Source organism: Pongo pygmaeus, chromosome 10 (genome assembly GCF_028885625.2).
Source record: "Pongo pygmaeus isolate AG05252 chromosome 10, NHGRI_mPonPyg2-v2.0_pri, whole genome shotgun sequence".
NCBI lineage: Eukaryota > Metazoa > Chordata > Mammalia > Primates > Hominidae > Pongo > Pongo pygmaeus.
Genome location: NC_072383.2, coordinates 4,828,556 through 4,848,188, shown reverse-complemented (window position 1 = coordinate 4,848,188; position 19,633 = coordinate 4,828,556). Strand labels below are relative to the sequence as shown.

Here is a 19,633-nt window from a genome sequence, read left to right as displayed (position 1 = left end):
AAGACTCAACTGATCTTTCCAGACTGACACTTCCAGGTACGGTTGACATTTGTTTCTCTATGCCTCAGTTTCCTCTTTTCTGGCTGGCTGTAGCCAAAATGAATTGGCTAACAACTACAAAGTGTTTTTGTGTAGCTTCTGGTGCATATTAGATCATTAGTATGCATTCATTGAGGTTAATGACGAGAATGACATATAAAGGTGCTCTCAAACCACAGGATGCATCTGAGAGTTCTTTGTATTGCACGGAGTATTTTAAAACCACAGTGGTTCTCAGCAGCATTCACTCTCAGAGGGTTGGAGGAAGGAGAGAACCAAGGCTCCTGGATGTGACGGGAAGGGGTCAGGTGTTGAGTGGGTAAGAAAGGTGCTAGTGTTAGAACTCACTGCATGATCATTCTCCAATCCTGCTCCTTACCAGTTGAGCCAGGCAACAGCCTCTGCTCCCTTTCTGTGCTTGCACAGCTGATTTCTGGCACTAACGCCCTGTGGGCTTTTTTGATCCCCCAGGATGGAAATCAAAAGAGATCACAGCATACAGTAGCAAAGAGAAAGATTTTTATGAAAGCTTATGGATATAAGGGACCAAACACCAAGAAAGGAAGTGGGTTGCTCTCCAAAGTCAAGGTGTGGGTTCCCTTTGTGGGGGACTGCAGTAAAGGGAAGTCAGGGCATGTAGAGGTGAGGTTTTTCTGGCGCATGTACGGTGGCTTAAGATGCTGCTTCATACAACATATGTCTCATTAGCATCTTAAATCTCCACCTGTGGGCATGATTTTTAGTACTAAAATAAGGAAAAGTTCACGAGGAGGTGAAAGTTAAGCCTAGCTAGGCACGTAGGGCCTCAGAAAGGTCCTTAGTTCTCTAAAGCAAGGGGTTAATTAATTTGTGATTAATAGCTTCTTGGGCCTTTGATGCTGACTGGCTGGGAGTTACAGCTTGAGTAAGGGGCTTTTGTTCTTTTTTCTCCAAATCACATCACAACAGGAAAGCAGCCAGCTTGCCCATCTCATGCTTTCCTGTCTCATTTCCACTCCCTTCTCTCGCCTTGCATGTTTCAGTGAAGGGAGAGAAAGCAAGTACACGGAGTCATCCAGCGGAGTTTTCTCACTTACAGACTATGTAATTAAGCCATTTAGACTCCACACAAAAGTGCTCTGTTTAAAAAAATTTTTGAAAGAAGAGAAAAAGAAACCAACGGCAAATACAACATAGAAGATACTCTTTACCCTCATCCAGTTATCTGTCACTTTACCCTCATCCAGTTATCTGTCATTATATTCTGAGTCATAAATTGACTAACGCATGATTCTTTTTGTTTTCACATTTATAATGAATGATTCATTTGCAGGTTTGTTTTCATCATTGCCATTTTTATTCACGAGACTGTCAACTAGGTCAGTAATTCTTCAAAACCAATCCTGGCAAAGCATGGGAAGGACCCTTCATTCTGCAGAAGCGTACACACCCTGATAAGGTGTCAAGAACCTCCATTTGAGTACCCCTCGGGTTAAGCCTGGCTGGGCTGCTGGCCACCCTACAGGCGGAGCTGATGTTCCGTGATTACCTTCACATCAAGCATGAGGTTGTGCCCCAGGAGGGGTTTCACTGTGCCCGGGGAGGTTCCCCTGAGAAGGACAAGCCATTGGCAAATTCCTGAATCAGAGTTCTGTTTTTAGTTCTTTTGTGAAATAGACTCATTTCTTAGCTTAAGAAAAACCCTATGCCTAGATCATTCCCCCCAAGCGTATGTTAAGGATGAGTACAATCACACCTTCAAAAGTGCCAGTTCCCAGGTGAAGGAAGACACAGCTCCATCCATAGACACTGCCAAGTGGCTTCCAATGGCAGGTGATTTTTCCCCAGCATTCACCAAGCACCAATTTCATGCCAGCATAGATTTTGTTGTTATTTTTTGTTGTTGTATCCAGATTCAGTTGTTTGCCATGGTCCTAGCGATCATTCATTTATTTAAAAAGTATTTATTGAGCAGCTACTGAGTGCCAGCATGGTGCCAGGTGCTGAGGATTTAGCAGTGATCTATACAAAATATCTGCTTTGATAAGCATACATTTTCATGTAATAAATAAATTACATTTTGACAGAAAATTTTAACAGTAGACAATAAGGAAGATAATTCCATATTGCAGTAAATGCCTTGAGGAGGATAAATGGGATGCTATGTCAGAAATGAACTTGGGGACTCGACTTTGCAAGGGTAGCTGGAAAAGTTCCCTCTGAAGAGGTGGTATTTCAACTGACAATCCAAAGAGGAGAATGGAGACTGGCACGGTGGCTCACACCTGTAATCCCAGCACTTTGGGAGGCTGAGGCAGGTGGATCACCTGAGGTTAGGAGTTCAAGACCAGCCTGACCAACATGGCAAAACTCTGTCTCTACTAAAAATGCAAAAATTATCTGGGCATGGTGGAAGGTGCCTATAGTCCCAGCTACTTGGGAGGTTGAGGCAGGAGAATCGCTTTAACCTGGGAGGTGGAGGTTGCAGTGAGCCAAGATTGTACCACTGCACTCCAGCCTAGGTGACAGACTGAGACTCTGTCTCAAAAATAAATAAATAAGAGAATGGGGCCACAGTGCCAAAAGTAGGGAAGAGCATTCTGGACTGACAAGTGCAAAAGCCCTGAGCTAGAAAGGTCATGGGTGTTCAAGATCAAAAAGAAGGCTGTGTGTTGGGAGGAGAATGGGCAAGGGAAAGGGAGGTGCAAGATAAGATTGAAGAATTAGCAAGGGTACCATCTTGTAGGGTGAGGTGTTCAGGTTTTATCTTAAGGGCGGTATGAAGCCAATGATGGTTTTCAAGCAGAGGAGAGACGTGATGTGATTTACTTAGAGGCTGTGAGGGGAATGAATTGTGAAGAGGTAGAAGAAGAAATAGAAAGACCAGGAAATTGCAGTCATCTGGGGAAAAGATGATGGTGACTTGGGCCAGAGAAAGGTAGAGTCAGTAGAGATAGAGTGGAGAGGAGGTGAGGGGAACTGAGGAGGTATGTTTAGATGATGTAATCAGCAGGAATTGGTCATCAATAGAACATGAGAAATAAGCAGCCAATGCCAAGCTCAAGCAACTAGGCAGGTAGGTGTCGCCCTTTACTGAGAAAGAGAAGACAAGGGGTTAAACAAATTGGGATGCGTCAAGACCTCACCTTTAGATGTATTAAATTGGAGAGGGAAATTATACATGCAAATGAAGATATCAAGGAGGCGGTTATTTATTTAGGTCTGGAATATGAAAAAGAAATTTACGATTTATGAATTTAAAACATCTAGAAATATATAAATTCATGGCACTAAGGTCTTCCGCAAAAACAGAATATGGACAATGAAGAGAAATGACCAAGACCAAGTCCTTCACAGCAGTCTTCAATCTACCCATCAAGGTCAGGAGGAAGGGCAGCCAGCAAAGGAGGCTGAGGGGTTGTCAGTGAGGTCAAAGAAAAGTCAAGAGATGGAGAGGTCCGGGAAACCAACAACCAAGACTAGACCCCAGGGGCCCCGTCCTCCTGGGCCCACACTGGCCTTCCAGTGGAACACATGATCTGCAACAGGTCAGGAGTATGTGGGGGGCATCCATGGGAAGAACCACCTAAGAATGGATGTATGTGCCCACAAGATGAGCACAGATAATGTGAAGCACCGTGTGATAACCATTTATATTCTGACCTCTGCCCTAGGTTCTAAAATGTACCTATTCCAGGTATATAAATGACATAAATGATCTGTCTTCCAGGCTTCTTTACATTTTTATTTTGCTGTGTGTGTGTGTGTGTGTGTGTGTGTGTGTGTGTTTATTTGTCATCACTCTGGTAATAGGATCCCTGAAGTTTTCCTCTTTCTCTGTGTAACCTCTGAGAATGGTTCTCCTCATGGTCCTGTCACCCACAGGCCCCTGCTGTGAGGACAGGGTGGCGAGTCGTCAGCTCCCTTACCTCTTACTGAGAGAACACAACACTTGTGCACAAGCACAGACACACCCTCCCTAGAATGACCCACCCCACTCTTGAGCTTTCCACTGTGGAATCCAAACCACTCAGAGCCAGCGAGAAGCAGGGATGATGAGTCTGAGCCCGTGTCCCTCCTCTCACCATCTCACTCTGGGCAAGGCTCTGCCCTTGAGCTTCGGTTCTTCAGGGTGTTCCAAGTGGAAGCTCCTCTGTCCAAACACAGCGTTCTGCCTGGCCCAACCCCCTTCTTCTGGTTCCCTCGTTCACCCCTTTCCCCAGGGCCTGGGTCATGTTTACTCCTTCTCTTAACCTTCTCCTACTTTTTCTGCTGGAGAGAGAAGACAGCATTGAATCCTGGGGAAGAAAGGGAGAAAAATGGATGACTGGGTAATTCTATACTTTGCAGTCAATTTTTGCTATTTTCCTTTTGTTCCCCTCCTTCTACACACACACATACACACACACACACACACACACACACACACCAAAAATTTGGTCATCTGAGAGTTACATTAAAAAGAAGTCAGATATCCTGAACTTCGAGGGTTAATTTCCTGCAGTAGCACCCACTGGTTCCACAAACTAATTGATGTGCCCTGCCAACACTTGATAGCACAACGCTTTGACCTGAAGTTCCCTTCTATTGATTTAGTCTCTGGATGCACTGTGGCCATTTCCCTCCTCGTGGGCTTCCCCTGTGGTCAAGTGGATGGATTCAGGGGGACAAATGAAAACACATGTGCTATACAAAAGCACTATTTATAATTAGCTGCTTAGTCCAATTTTTAATGAGGATGATGATGTCAATTACAAAGTAGTGATGGTGATGATGATGTTCCATAATTCAGTAGAGAAGAATCTAACAGCTTCCACTTGAGTGAAGCTGTATATTAGAAAAGAAATGCATTAGACATCTGTGCCACACCAATCAACAGCCTCAGGAAATTACTATCCATGCCAAGAAATAAATCTATAATGAACTCCTTATCCTTCGGGGAGGATCCCAAGAGAGCTTGTTAGTATCCTAAGTTTGCAGCCTGCATCTTCATCCAATTCTTCTCCTGTGATAGTTATTAATGCTGTTTTCCAAATGTCTCCAGCTTTCTACTTTTCAGGAACATGGAGAATTTTACTGTCTCACTCACTTGTGGCTGTGTGGTACCAGGCAAGTAGTTCCGGACAGTGAGTTATAAGCAGAAGTGATATGTGTCACTTCTGAACCAAAATATTTAATTCCTCATGGGAAAGCCCCCAGAGCTTTCTGCATGCTAGCCACAATGACCAGCTTTGTTCAAGATGGTGGCTTCTCTGTTAGAGTGAGCTGCTTTACAGGGTGAGGTGGCAGGAAGCTTGGCCCCCAGCTGAAGCAATAGTAGCATGAGTGAGAAACAAACCTTTATTGCTCTAATCCTCTGGTATTCAGGGATTGGTTTGTTCCCATAGCAGAATCAAGTCTATCCAAACTGAAGTAAGAAGCTGCCAAAAGTAAAAAGTTAAAACCTGTGACATGGCCAGGTGTGGTGGCTCACACCTGTACTCCCAGCACTTTGGGAGGCTGTGGTGGGCAGATCACAAGGTCAAGAGATCGAGATCATCCCAACCAACATGGTGAAACCCCATTTCTAAAAATACAAAAGTTAGCTGGGTGTGGTGGTATGCACTTGTAGTCCCAGCTACTTGGGAGGCTGAGGCAGGAGAATTGCTTGAACTTGGGAGGCGGAGGTTGCAGTGAGCTGAGATTGCGCCACTGCACTCCAGCCTGGTGACAGAGCGAGACTCCGTCTCAAAAAAATAAATAAATAAAATTTTAAAAATTTAAAAAAAACTTGTGACATTTGTTCTGTGGCTGGATGGCAGGTATTGAAGAAATTTTACAGGAAGCCATTGCAGGCAATCCATATTACAAATGGAAAAATATTCCGAGAACTGTCACCTGTGATAACTTATAAAGCAGATTATATCCCTAAAATCCTGCATATCTAGGAAGATGGTTGAAAAACAGCTTGTTATATTGTATGGTGGCCACTGTTGGCTGCATCTGACAATGTAGTGCAAGATATTGATGAGTTCAGAAAAGATTTGGCCAGTTAGCGAGCAGAGATAAAATGGACAGGAGAGAGTCCAGAAATGTGGGGATTTTCAGTGTAGACAGAGATAGCTGCTTCTCATTCCCCAAAGAAGTAAACAAAACTTAAAAGACCTTTATACAAGAAAGACTGATGAGTACTTCCGCTCATGCCATGGAACAAATCAAGCACAGGGCAGTCATGTCCATTGTCAGTTCCTCTGAATGGAATAAGTCATTTTAGGGCAAAAGTTTAATTGAAGTTATGGCTTCAAAAAATCATTCAAACTGGGCAAACTGGCTCAAGTAAGAGCAAGAGAAAAAACAAGACTAAAGCTGTAACATTCCACAAATAATGTATAGACCCAAATTATTGCTGTTAGGTTCACGCTGAGAAGAACCATGGCTCCCCCAGGCAAAATACACTTACCTATTCCCTAAGGAAGATAACCCCAAAGTCCTACCCAGTCCTGGTATCAAGCTGAAATGCTTGATGTTCTCTAGCAGTGTGTAGTAGTTTTTATATTAAGGAGTGACATGTGCTAGTCTCTACGTCAGTTTTGAATATGGATTTCTGCAATTCGGAGACTTAGAAACCCAAAAGACAAATTATCTGCCTCTATCCCATATCACGACATACAATGGCTCATTTAGAATAGGATAACAACTGTAACCATAGGTGTGGTTATTGGCTATCGGTCCATAGATCTGCCTGAAACACATAGGAAAAAGCCTAAGAAGATTTTCAGACAGTCATCCTGCCAAAGGAACCATGACCTAACGAAACCATTCATGACTTTTCAAAATGTAAAGTACCGTTGGGCCCCCAAATTATCATGGACAAGAAGCTGGCCAAGAAAGCTGCTCAATATCATCTGCAATTCCCATCTCTGATAGGAGCAAGGAGGGCAACAGAAAGAAGACCCCCCAGAGGGAGAATCCATAGGCAGAGAACAGTGAGCTGGGATCTCCTCCCAGGCAGCTTAGTGAGGGTCAAATTCTGTTTCACAGGATTTCAGAGTTGTTATGGACCAGTGACTGCTGTGCTTCCCCAATCTTCCCCCTTTCTGAAAGGGAATATTGATTGCAGTTATCCTACTTCAAATGAATCGTTTCTTGTCTTGTGGGAGAGAAAGGATTACTTATCTTTTTGGAGCCTAAGTCTCAGAAAGGAAAGGATCCACATTCACAACTGATGTGGACACTAGAACATGCTGCTCCCTAAGGTGACAACTGCCCTGTTACACGCCACAAGACACCCTAGCATTTCAGCTTGATACCAGGACTGGGTAGGACTTTTAGGCTGTCTTCCTTAGGTAGTAAATAAGTGTATTTTGCCTGGGGGAGACAAACATTTTGTGACCCTAACAGCAGGTAATGGTAGTCATTGCTGCTATTTGACAAACATTTCCAGCCTGTTCACCTCCTGGGTACATGGTAAGATTGTGTCTTTCTTGGTTTTCATGTGGTTGGGTGAGAGTCATGTGACTAGTTCTAGCTGATAAGTTGTGCCATGTGTCATATCTGGCCTGCAGCACTTAATTGCCAATGCTCTCTTCCTCTGCCATAATGATCCATAGCACTTGAGAAGGTAGCAAGCCCATCAGCCTACAACCCAGATTGAAAGACATAGAGCAGAACCCTAGGAATGCCAGGGATGGCTATGTAGTCTGAGCAATAAATAGTCCTTTGCTATAACCCACTAAGCTTTGTGGGCTGTTTGTTACTGCAGCATAACCCTGTCTCTCCTGACCAATATGCCTACTTGCATTCCTGCTTGGAAGATAAATACAATACAGAGATCATTAATATTCTATTTTCTATGCCTATAAGAAGAGAATTGAACATGGATCATGAAATTAATTTCAAAAGCCTAACTTTGGCCAACTTTTTCATTCTTACTCTTGCTTACTTCTCCTCCTACCACAGCTTTCTATAGAGATCTTCACTTTGTTTATACTAAACCTGGTCTGAATTTTTGTTCTTCCTTGTCCATTTTCTGACCTAACTCTACCACTGAAATGATAGCAACCTGTTGTCTAACTCTGGTGTCCTATCTGCATCTCCAATGGGGTCATGGACAGTAGCTAAGTCTTTATGATAAAATGTTGTAACTTTCTTCTGTTTACTAACTTTTCAATAAATATTGACTAAAGATAGTAATAGCTAATGATAAGCATTTTGTGAATGCATGCTGCATTCCAAGCACTTTGCTAAGAGGTATGAGGTAGAAGCTTTTCCTAGCCTCCTTTTAAAAATGAGAAAACAGAAGGACAGGAAGTTTAATTTACCAGCTCACAGAGCCAGTGGGTACCTGAGCAGGCTTCAAATGCAGCCATTCTACAAAAAAAAAAAAAAAAAAAAAAAATTTGTTTTAAGTTATCCAGGCATGGTGGCACATTTCTGTAGTCCCACCCTGGGAAACTGAGGCAGGAGGATGACTTGAACCGAGGAGTTGGAGGCTGCAGTGGGGCTATGATCATGCCACTATACTCTAGCCTGGGTGATACAGTAAGACCCTTCAAAAAATGAGCTCAGTCTTGAGTCCAGAGCCCATGTGGGGAGCTCTCTTTCTTCATATTCCCAAACTGTGTTCTACACAATTCTAGTTCTCACCATGTCAATAGATATTTACACAGACAAGGCACTCCACCCTGTAGCCTTGTGGTTAGGATTCCAAACTGACACGATCTGGGTTCCACTCCCGATCAAAGAACCAGCCACCTAGAGATGTAAATTCTTTAACTCAGAAGAAAAAGAAATTAGTTTGATAAAAAATTGATTCGATATTTATAAACACCCACCCCAGTTAAAGGAGTTTAGGAATCTTACACTTTGTCTCAGAGAGCCTCACAATAGACATTAGAATAGTAAAGCCTCTGATACATCTCTTAAAATTATTTAACCCAATGTTTCCCAGATGTATTTAACCACAAAACCCTATTTCTCACCAAGCCTCACATTCGGAGGCACTTGTGTATTATAGAACATAAGAACATAAGATCATAGAAATCAAGCACTAGGAGGGATGGTGAACCTCATCTCAAAAAACCGCATGATTTTGCTGATGCCAGAATCAGAGCATAAGGTGAGCAAATGACTTTTCCATAGTCTTAATGGCTACAATGACTGAAATCTAGATCTCTTAATTCCCTGTTCAGCAGGATTACTCTACCCCAAAAGGTTATAAATAGCAAATTCTCCAAGGACAAAGTGGCAGGTCAGAGAGAATCACAAGTTTCTCATCGACTCCAAGGATCCTGAGGACAAAGACCCTGTTATTATGCCTTCTCCCCCTGGCCTAGCACAATGTCCTTCACAAAGCAGGTGCTCGATAAATGTCAGTTAATGAGTAACAATGAGGGACAGAAGGAGGATCAAGCAACCAAGAAGAAGAGGCAAAGGACCAGGTGGCTTATGTGCAGAGAGCACTTGTTACTAAGCAGGTGATATAAGGAATGACACAGGTCCAAAAGGATCTCTCTTCAGCTGCAACACCATCCCTCTCAAGGCACTGATGGAATAAAAGCAAATTCTATGCAGCTGCGCATGTGTGCATGAGAGAGAGAGGGGGGAGAGAAAGAGAGAGAGAGAAAGAGAGGGAGAAAGAGAGAGAGAGAGAATGTGTATGTGTATGTGTGTAGAGGGGAGGAGTGGGTTGATGGAAGGAGAGCTGGACAAGACACACAAAGCCACGTTCAATTGCAGGAATTGCCCCAAATAGCAGGCACGAAGGGAAGGAATACCAAATGCCAGTCCATGGAAGAATAAAAAAGCCATGACTTTCAGGGCATGTTCTGTAAAAATGGGGAAAATATTTTCCTGCCTCTTCTACCACTAGAAGGAAGCATAAGTTCTTTGAATATGATCCCCAAGAGATTGATCTTAAGCCTTTGGCACAGTTAACGAAATTGTAGTTTTAAAATTCATATCTATTGCTTATTTTGGTAGATGTGGAATCCATGGGGTAAAAAGGTATTTTTAGTTCTGAAAACAAACTAAAGGACTTTATGGTTAAGAATGGTCAAGACTAGGATATGGTTCATGATGGAGACCTTAAGGCAAAGGAAGTTAAATTGCTTTGCAACAAAAAAAATGATTTTCAGTTTTCTCCCACAGTCAGAAATTTGGAAAAGCCTATGGTTGGAAAAGAGAAGAAATTAGAGAAGACTAAATATCTGTTGAATAGGACAGGTCCCCAAAAGAAGATGGGAAGGCAAGGTCTCAAAGACATTACTTGTAAGGCACTATTGCTGGTGGGATGCAGAGACTGGAACAGGGATGTCTGATGTCCACTTTTAGGCTGTTCTCTATTCTGGACTCAAATTCCTCTTCCAGTCTGGAAGAAGGAAAGGAAGTTGCTTCAGGAAAGGAGGAAAGGGGAGGTTAGGGAAGATCCTAACAGAAAAAGAAGACCCCGCTAGGTCCACTGGCTCACCTTTCCCCCTTTGATGCAATTAGATGGGAGCAGTGTGGTGAGCTGGACAAGCTGGTTGCCTGTTTCCTTCCAAAACATTCATGTCACCCCTGTGAGCACATTCCAGGCAGGGAGCCGCTGCTCCTTGCCTAGTGAGTCTATGTTGTATGTATTTGGGCCTCTAAGATTCTGCTTCCCTTCCTGAGGAGCAAAGGGTGTGATTTTAATGTTCTGGTTCTCCTGCTTTACAGATGTAATGAAATAGCTGGGGCTAAATAATGCAAAACTCCTGGTCCACTGATGGTAACTTCTCTCTTTTTTTAACTACAGTCTCTAATTCACTCAAAGGAACAAATTATGTTTTATGGCCTTTTATAAAATATTCATCCCCTCCTCCTCCAGCACTCTCAGTGTTTCAGGAAGCCTGGAAATGGCCCTGTGTAAGGAGGATCTCATTTCCTCCCAGACACAATTTACAGAGGCTGCCAGGCTCCTGATAACAGAGAGGGGTGATGCTGCTGCAATGGGTTGAGAGCAAGGACTCCGCATAGACCTCCCGGGACGTTTGGGGATTGGGGCCAGGAGCAATGTGAGGCAAGTGAGCAAGTGAAGGGGACCTGTCTTGCCCTTTTTTGGAGCATGTCCATTTCATCCATTTCTTCTTATAAGTGAAAGCCTGGCCCAAGCCCTTCACAGTCCACCTTCTCCCATGCATCCTCCTCTCTGATATTTGGGTGTTGTTTCCAGCCAAACCCAGGTTTAGGAAACAGCGCAGTAGCCAGAGTCCAGGGAAGGGGAGGATCATTTTGTGAAGGGTGGGGTGGGAGGGGTTTCAGGGAGAAGAGGATGAGGTGATGGCTGTTCTGAAGAGAAGGGAGATTCTCAAATGTACTCCTACTTCCTGTTCTTTTACATTTCCCATCCAAATGACCAAGGGACACAGGAATGTAACAACATGAATAATGATCTTCCTTTTTGGGTGTTTTACAGTTTACAAGGAATGTCCACATCTGGAGCCTTGAACACTAACATTGGAGTCAAAAGCCTGACTTGCGGGCCTGGCCGGGCTGCTGATTCACCTGTGTCACTTCGTTTTCCTGGGCCTCAGTTTCCCCTCTTGCACAGAGACGGGCTTAGACCAGAGGACTGAGGTCCAATGTAAGTTTTAATCCTAGTTCTATAAGCCTCAGACCCTGGATGAGTGCTGCAAATTCTAGGCTTATACCATTTCTGAGGGTCTCTGGGCATCTGCCTACTGATTGGTAGAAAGAACCACATTTTACGAAGAACAACAGTGGCAGAAACTCCCTAATGACAGCAGTTTTCCCCTAATTCCTGTCTGGCCTGATACTGCAACAGCAGACATCACAACCAGGCTCTTCCTCTGGGCAGGAGTGGGCTTTATGCACCCCTCCCCGCTGAGCCGGGCCTGATTCTCAGAGGGGACGCGGGGGAGGAAAAGTGCTACCAGCTGCGTTCTACACAGCACAGAGGCATAGAGAGGGAGGACGCAAACACACTCATCATTTCGGTGCTATTTCCCTTCATTTCCCTCTATTCTAAAGTATTCCTGTACCATTCTATATTGGGAAGTGCCATTTCTGAGGATAAGATGAAGGATGGCAGAAGCTGAAGGATCTTATACTAACAGCCAAAATATGGAGAGGTAAAAATTACAGTGGAGGACATTTCCAACTGATTTGTCATCGAAAAATCTCAAAGTACTCTGTATCTACTATTTATTCCCAGAACCCATTAATCAGAAAAGCCTGTATCAATTCATGCAGGCCTTTTATATTATCCTAGTATGCAGGTAAGAATCTGTGAGCCCTGAGCACCTCAGGCTTTATTAACTGCAAAATACACAGAATTCTCCACCCATTTCAGAGATGACTTGAGCAATATTTATGCATGTGGAGAGAATAAAAAGAAGGCTCCTTGAGAGGACTGCCTCTCCTACCCTCACTCTTTCTTGTCATAATTGCCTTCTTTCTTTTGACCATACATAGGGTAGACTTGAGAACAATCTGTTCATTTATTTGATAAATATGTATTCAGCACCTTCTGTGTACAAGGTACAGTGTTAGGCACTGGGTATAGAGTGGGGAACAAAAGAGTCATGGTATCTGCCCTCAAGGATTGTCTATCTAGTCATAGGTACACACACACACACACACACACACACACACACACACACACACACACACACACACATTCATATCACCCCTTCCACGTTGTGATGGTTAATACCAAGTGTCAACTTGATTGGACTGAAGGATGCAAAGTATTGATCCTGGGTGTGTGTGTGAGGATGTTGCCAAAGGAGATTAACATTTGAGTCAGTGGACTAGGAAAGGCAGACCCACCCTCAATCTGGGTGGGCACCATCCAATCAGCTGCCAGCACAGCTAGACTATAAAGCAGGCAGAAAAAAAATGTGAAAAGACTAGAGTGGCTTAGCCTCCCAGCCTACATCTTTCTTCCATGCTGGGTGCTTCCTGCCCTCGAATATTGGACTCCAAGTTCTTTAGCTTTGGGACTCAGACTGCCTTCCTTATTCCTCAGCTTGCAGACAGCCTATTGTGGGACCTTGTGATCATGTGAGTTAATACTACTTAATAAACTCCCATATATATATATATATATATATATATATATATATATATATATATATTTCCTATTATTTCTGTCCCTGTAGAGAACTCTAACTGATATAGAGGTACATATATATATGGGGAGAGAGAGAGAGAGAGAGAGAGAGTCCCCAAACAGCCCCCAGCTGTTTCAGCGTTCAGCCATGCAAGGCTGAACTCTAACTGATATATAGGTACATATATATATGGGAAGAAAGAGAGAGAGAGAGAGTCCCCAAACAGCCCCCAGCTGTTTCAGTGTTCAGCCATTCAAGCCATCCCAGCTGAGGCTTCAGACATCATAAAGCGATACAGAACGTTCCCACTATGACTTAATTCCTGAATCACAGATTTGTGAATATAATAATAAATTGTTATTTTAAGCCACTATGTGTTGGGTATCTCGTTATGCGGCAATAGATAACTGGTTCCCTCAGAGAAGTCGAGAACTTGCAGAAAGTCACTCAAATAATAAGTTATGGAGTGAAGATTCAAACCCAGCTGAGCAGCAATAATGAGCAGCCTTCCAGGGAGTGAATACAATGTGAGAGCTCAGAGCAGCCCAATGCTCATCCTATCCATCTGCTTTCCTGAATGCAGAACTAACTTTCTGTGGCTTCCTTTTTCTTTAAACACACACACACACACACACTCACAAATGCACACACACAAATGCACACACACATACATGCGCACACACACACATGAGCATGCATATACACACACATATTCATGCAGATGTGCATGGGCATTGTATTACACTATCTCCTCACCTGATGGGCGTTCTTACAGGAAAAGGATGTGCATGCAGCCTCTACCTTGGGGGAGAAAGCATGTGCTTGTCAACTCAAAGGGTCAGCAGACCTTCAGGAGGACAGGTGTGGCGCATGTAGGCCATGCTATAGCTGTGCTCTGAAGCCCAGAGAATCCAACATAAAGTTCCAATTTGAATTCCATTTCCATGAAAAAAACTTCCAGCCTAATCCTCTGGTCCTTCCCAAAGCCAAGAAGGGGCCCTGCTCTAGGGAAGTACCCCACATCCCCACAAGACAGGTTCTTACTCCCTGATCAGAAACAGGGAGACCAGGAATGGATAAGTGAGTGCAAGTGGAGGGCTGACCCAATGCTGTCCAGAAATTCTGCAGTTGGCAGTCCCAAATTTGTCAGCTCAGAGATAGGCAGAGGAAGGAGCAAAGTCACATTTTGGGCACAGGAAAGGGAAGTTGCCATTTTTAACCCCTTCTGTGTGTCCAGATTCCATTTCCCACAGCTGCTTAGGGAAAGGTCAAACTACGTGAGCATCCTGGATTCCCTTCAAGCCATGGATAGACTGGGAGTGAACAAAGGGGACTTGAGCCCCAGATTGTAAAAGGAAACATAAAGAGGAATGTTGAGTAATTTATAAGGTCAGAGACAATGTCATATTCATCACAACAGCCCCATTACCTAACTGGGGTGCCAGGAAGATAATAGATGATCTATGTTTGTTGAATTAATGAAAAAAATGACCCCCGTACAACCACCTTGATGTCAAGTTCCTGAAATATTTCAGGAAGTGGCCGGATTGCTCCCAGAATCATAACCATCATCTTCTGAGGAAGAGTGGACACTAAAAGAGTGGGGCTCCCTTGCCAATCAGTAAAGCTCAAGCTGCTGGAAGATTATGTGGAAAGAGCATAGGCTATTGCCCCAGATGCCACCTATCAGCACGTTACCCTGAGCATGCTCCTTAACCTCTCTGAGCCTCATTTTAAAATGAAGTTGATTTTTTTCCAAGTTAACAGGAAAATATTTGAAATATTTCTCACTAAGCATGTACTTCAAAAGTGTTTTGTTCCTTTCTCTTCATCTTGGCTTGCCGCCTCTCTAGGTATAAAAATCTTTGACTCTACATCTCTCCGTTCCTTCTCTTCCTTTCCACCCTCTTGCCCTTGCAGTCTGGCATACCTGACAGCTCAGGCTTGCAGATATACTTTGGGACCTGAGCCTCCACTGGAGTTCATCTGAGGTACTGACCAGAAATATCTCAAAGGGGTTTTAAGAAAAACTATCAAAGACTTTGAGATAGAGCAGCTTGGGTTTAAATCATATCTCCTTCGCTATAGACAAGTTAGTTAACTAATATGGGCTTCCAATTTCTCATCCATTAAAAAAGGGAGTTACAGTGGCATCCTCACCAGCATTATTACAGGGTTGCCACCTTAGGATCTGCCAGGCTGTGCCCTGCACAGGGCAGCTCGTAAGCATGAGGCTGCAATGGGGCCCACGCTGCATACCCTATACCATTGTGTCCCAGTTCAAGGCTCTTTGCTCCCAGAGGAAGGGGTGCTTTGTTCTGATTTGCATGAAGGTATTCTATAGGCAAAAGGTGGCTCTGGACTAGTATGAGAATGAAGTGGGATAAAGCAAGAACATCACTTACCCTCATGCATAATAGGAGGAAGCTTTAAAAATATACCCCAAATCTGATTACTTTTTCTCACCACGTTACTGCCGCACTGGAAGTCTCTTGATTAGTCTCCTGCCAGCAGCGTGCTGCAGCTGACTCATGATGGCTCACAAGAGCTGACTGCTTATATTTTCAGGGCTTTGAAGAGTCCATTGTCGAATTGTTGGTCATTTGAAATTGGCCATGGCGGGAGCATTTACATCACAGGAATTAGCAGGCATTACAACCCAAGGCTTTTTACCCCACCTAGAGAGCTGGTTTACCTGCATACCACTCACTTCGCCCCCAGCAGACAATTCTCCATACACAGGCAGAGTGATTTAAACAAACGAACAAACAAAAAAACCACATAAATCCACGTGTGTCATTTGCCTGCCTCAAAGACACCTCACTGCACTAAGCATCAAGTCTAAACTCCCAGCCTGGGTCCATACCAGCCCCATGGAATTGGGCTAGTACCTCCCTCTGAGTCCTCATTGGCTGACACTTCTCTCCCCTCTTCAGCTTCAGTCATGCTGGCTTTTGGGGAGTTCCTGGACGTGGAAAGCTCTCTGTGGCTTCAACCCCTTTTAGACTTGTGTCTTCAGCCTGGAGCACTCTTCCCCCAATATGCTTGCATCACTTGCTCCCTCACTTCTTTCTGGTCTCCACTCAAATGTCATATCTTTGGAGAAGCCCTCCCTCATCACTCTATCTAAATAGCATATCCCACCTATCCTCTGCTGCTGTTTTATTCTTCCTCACAGCACTTATCACCCTGCTATAATGTATATTTATTTGCTAACAGCTTTATTGAGATGCAATTCACATACCATACAATTTGCCCATTTAAAGTATGAAGTTCAATGTTTTTCAATGTATGTGAAGAGTTGTGCAACCATCACCACAGTCTTAGAACACTTTCATCACCTCCAAAAGAAATCCCTTTTGCCCTCACCCCCAAAAGCTCCCCCAAGCCACCCTCCCCATTTCCCACCAGCCCTAAGCAATAACTAGTTTCTGTCTCTATAGATTTGCTTATTCTGGATGTTTCATATAAATGGAATCATACCATATGCGGTCTTTTGTGACTGGCTTTTTTTCACTTACTATGATATTTTCAAGTGTCGTGCCTACTATAGCATGTATCAATATTTCATTCCTTTTCATTGTCAAATAATATTCCATTGTATGGATATACCACATTTTATTTACCCATTCATCACTTGATAGAAAGTTGAATTGTTTCTACCATTTGGCCTTTATGAATAATGTCGCTATGAGCATTCACGTACAAGTTTTTGTGTGGACATGTTCTTATATCTCTTGGGTATCTACCTAGGAGTGGAATTTCTCGGTCGTATGGTAACCCTGTCTTTAACTTTCTGAAGAACTGTTTTACATTCCCACCAGCAATGTATTAGGGTTCTAATTTCTGTAAATCCTCACCAATAATTGTTATTTTACTTTTCAAAAAAATTACTACATAGCCATCCTAGTGAGTATGAAGTGGTATTCTACTGTGTTTTGATTTGCATTTCCCTGATGATTAATGAATGTTGAGCATTTTTTCATATGTCTGTTGGCCATTTGGATATCTTCTTTTGAAAAATGTCTATTGAGATCCTTTGCTCATTTTTAAAGAGTTATTTATATATTCTAGATACGAGTCCCTAATCAGGTATACGATTTGCTGTATTTTCTCCCATTTGTGGGGTTTTTTTTAATTAATAGACTTTATTGTTTTAGAGCAATTTTGGGTTTACAGAAAAATTGTGAGTTCTTTTTACTTTCTTGATAGTGTCATTTGAAGCACAAAAGTTTTTAATTTGATGAAGTCTAATTTCTCCATTTTTTCTGGTGTCATAGATAAGAAGCCATTGTCAAGCCCAAGTTCCCAAAGTTAATGCCTATGTTTCTTTTGTTTGTTTTTGTTTGTTTGTTTGTTTTGTTTTGTTTTTGAGATGGAGTCTCACTCTGTTGCCCATGCTGGAGTGCAGTGGCGCAATCTCATCTCACTGCAATCTCCACCTCCTAGATTCAAGCGATTCTCCTGCCTCAGCCTCCCAAGTAGCTGGGACTACAGGCATGTGCCACTACACCTGGCTAATTTTTGTATTTTTTCAGTAGAGATGGGGTTTCATCATGTTGGCCAGGCTGCTGTTGAACTCCTGACCTCAAGTGATCCACCTGCCTCAGCCTCCCAAAGTGCTGGGATTACAGGCATGAGCCACCTCACCCAGTCATACCTATGTTTCTTTTAAGAGTTTTATAGTTTCAGCCTTTACACCTAGGTCTTGGTTTAGCTTGAGTTTATTTTTATATATGGTATGATGTAGGGGTCTAACTGTGGCTATCCAGTTGCCCCAGCATATGTATTTATTTTTTAATGTACATATTTTCCTGCTTAGGCCATAAGCTCCATGAGAACAGAAATTCTTTTCTGTTTTATTCACTGACGTGTCTATCATTAGCACCTAAAACACTGGCACATGGGGGCACTGCATATTTGTTGAATAAATGAGGAATAATTAACTCGATAAATGTTATTTATTATGATTATCATTAGTTTACCCTTGCTTTCTTTTCTTTTCTTTCTTTCTTTCTTTAATTTTTTTGAGACAGGGTCTCTATCTGTTGTCCAGGCTGAAGTGCAGTGGTGCAATCTCAGCTCACTGCAGCCTCAGCCTCCCAGGCTCAGGCAATCCTCCTGAGTAGCTGTGACTACAGGCGTGCACAACACATCTGGCTAATTTTTGCATTTTTTTGTAGAGACGGAGTTTTGCTGTGTTGCCCAGGCTGGTCTTGCACTCTGGGCTCAAGTGATTCTCCCACCTCAGCCTCCCAAAATGCTCGGATTATTATAGGCGTGAGCCACCATGCCCAGCTCATTATTTTACACTTTCAATCCCTCTGGGCTTCAACCCTGCAGCTTAAAATTCCTATGACTAGGCCTGGTGCGGCGGATCATGCCTATAATCCCAGCACTTTGGGAGGCAGAGGCAGGCGGATCACCTGAGGTCAGGAGTTCAAGAGTAGCCTGGTCAACATGGTGAAACCCCATCTCTACTAAAAATACAAATAAATTAGCCAAGTGTGGTGGCACATGCCTGTAGTCCCAGCTACTCGGGAGGCTGAGGCAGGAGAATTGCTTGAACCCAGGAGGCGGAGGTTGCAGTGAGCCAAGATCATGCCACTGCATTGCAGCCTGGGCAACAGAGCGAGACTCCATCTCAAAAAAAAAAAAAAATCCTAGGACTAACCAGTCTCTCCAATGCCTCCTACTGCCACCCTTGGTCCTGGCATTTGGTTCTTTCTGGTTCTAACTCTGATCCTCCAACCAACCAAAAGGTCCACTCAGTCCTCCCACCTCCTATGTGAGCCTTCCAAGCTCTCTGTGCCCTCCCAGTTTCCTCTTCTCTCCTCTTCTCTTTCTGGAGCTTCTCACCCCCTAGCCACTCTAGCCTCTGCCCTCCAGGGACCACCCATCCTGCTCAATGAACAGTCACCCTTCTTAGTAAGCCCTTAGTGTTTGCCTAGAGTCTCACTTCCACAGGGTGCTCTCAGGTTTGCCTTAGAGATCCCCATGAGACCCCTGTGAGGCAAATCAAGCACTCAGTGTTCTCCCTATCTTACAAATGAGAGCCTGAGTCCTGAAGGGCTTGCTCAGGCTACTTGCAGGTCCCACAGTTTGTTAGAGGTGGCATTATGCCTAGGACCCAGGTCTTCTGACTCCAGGTCAGGACAACTCCTGTGAACAAACGGATTTTTGCTTGCATGAGGACAATGACCCTACCAGATTCTCTGAAATGCCTTCCCAAATTTCTAGTCATCTCCTTGGTCGAAATAAGCATTTTTTTTACAACATCAGTTAACTTTTAACAAATGATTGCTGTGTGCCGGATCCTGTGCTGTTTTACATACATTATTCTTCTAATTCTCACTGATCTCCGAAGTTCGGAGAAGCTAATGAACTTCTAAAAAATCATGCAGCTAGCAAATGGCAGAGTTGGAATTCAAGCCCAGGTTTTTAACAACCAAACATTACAACTCTCTCCCATAAGGAGATTCACCTTAATAGGTTCCATTTTACACAAGGAAAAGCAAAACTAGTTAAAAGAAAAAAAC

General features: G+C 43.4%; 1 protein-coding gene across 1 annotated transcript in view; it reads right to left on the bottom strand.

Annotated features, from left to right (window-relative positions):
• Positions 1 to 3,810: 3,810 nt before the first annotated feature.
• The window catches only part of GALNT8 (polypeptide N-acetylgalactosaminyltransferase 8), an 87,987-nt gene continuing 72,164 nt past the window's right edge, over positions 3,811 to 19,633 (bottom strand). The window contains exon 11 of the mRNA XM_054444714.1: positions 3,811 to 4,316. Coding sequence (XP_054300689.1) covers positions 4,146 to 4,316 — 171 coding nt within the window. The 3' untranslated portion in view covers positions 3,811 to 4,145. The remainder of the gene's footprint in view (positions 4,317 to 19,633) is intronic.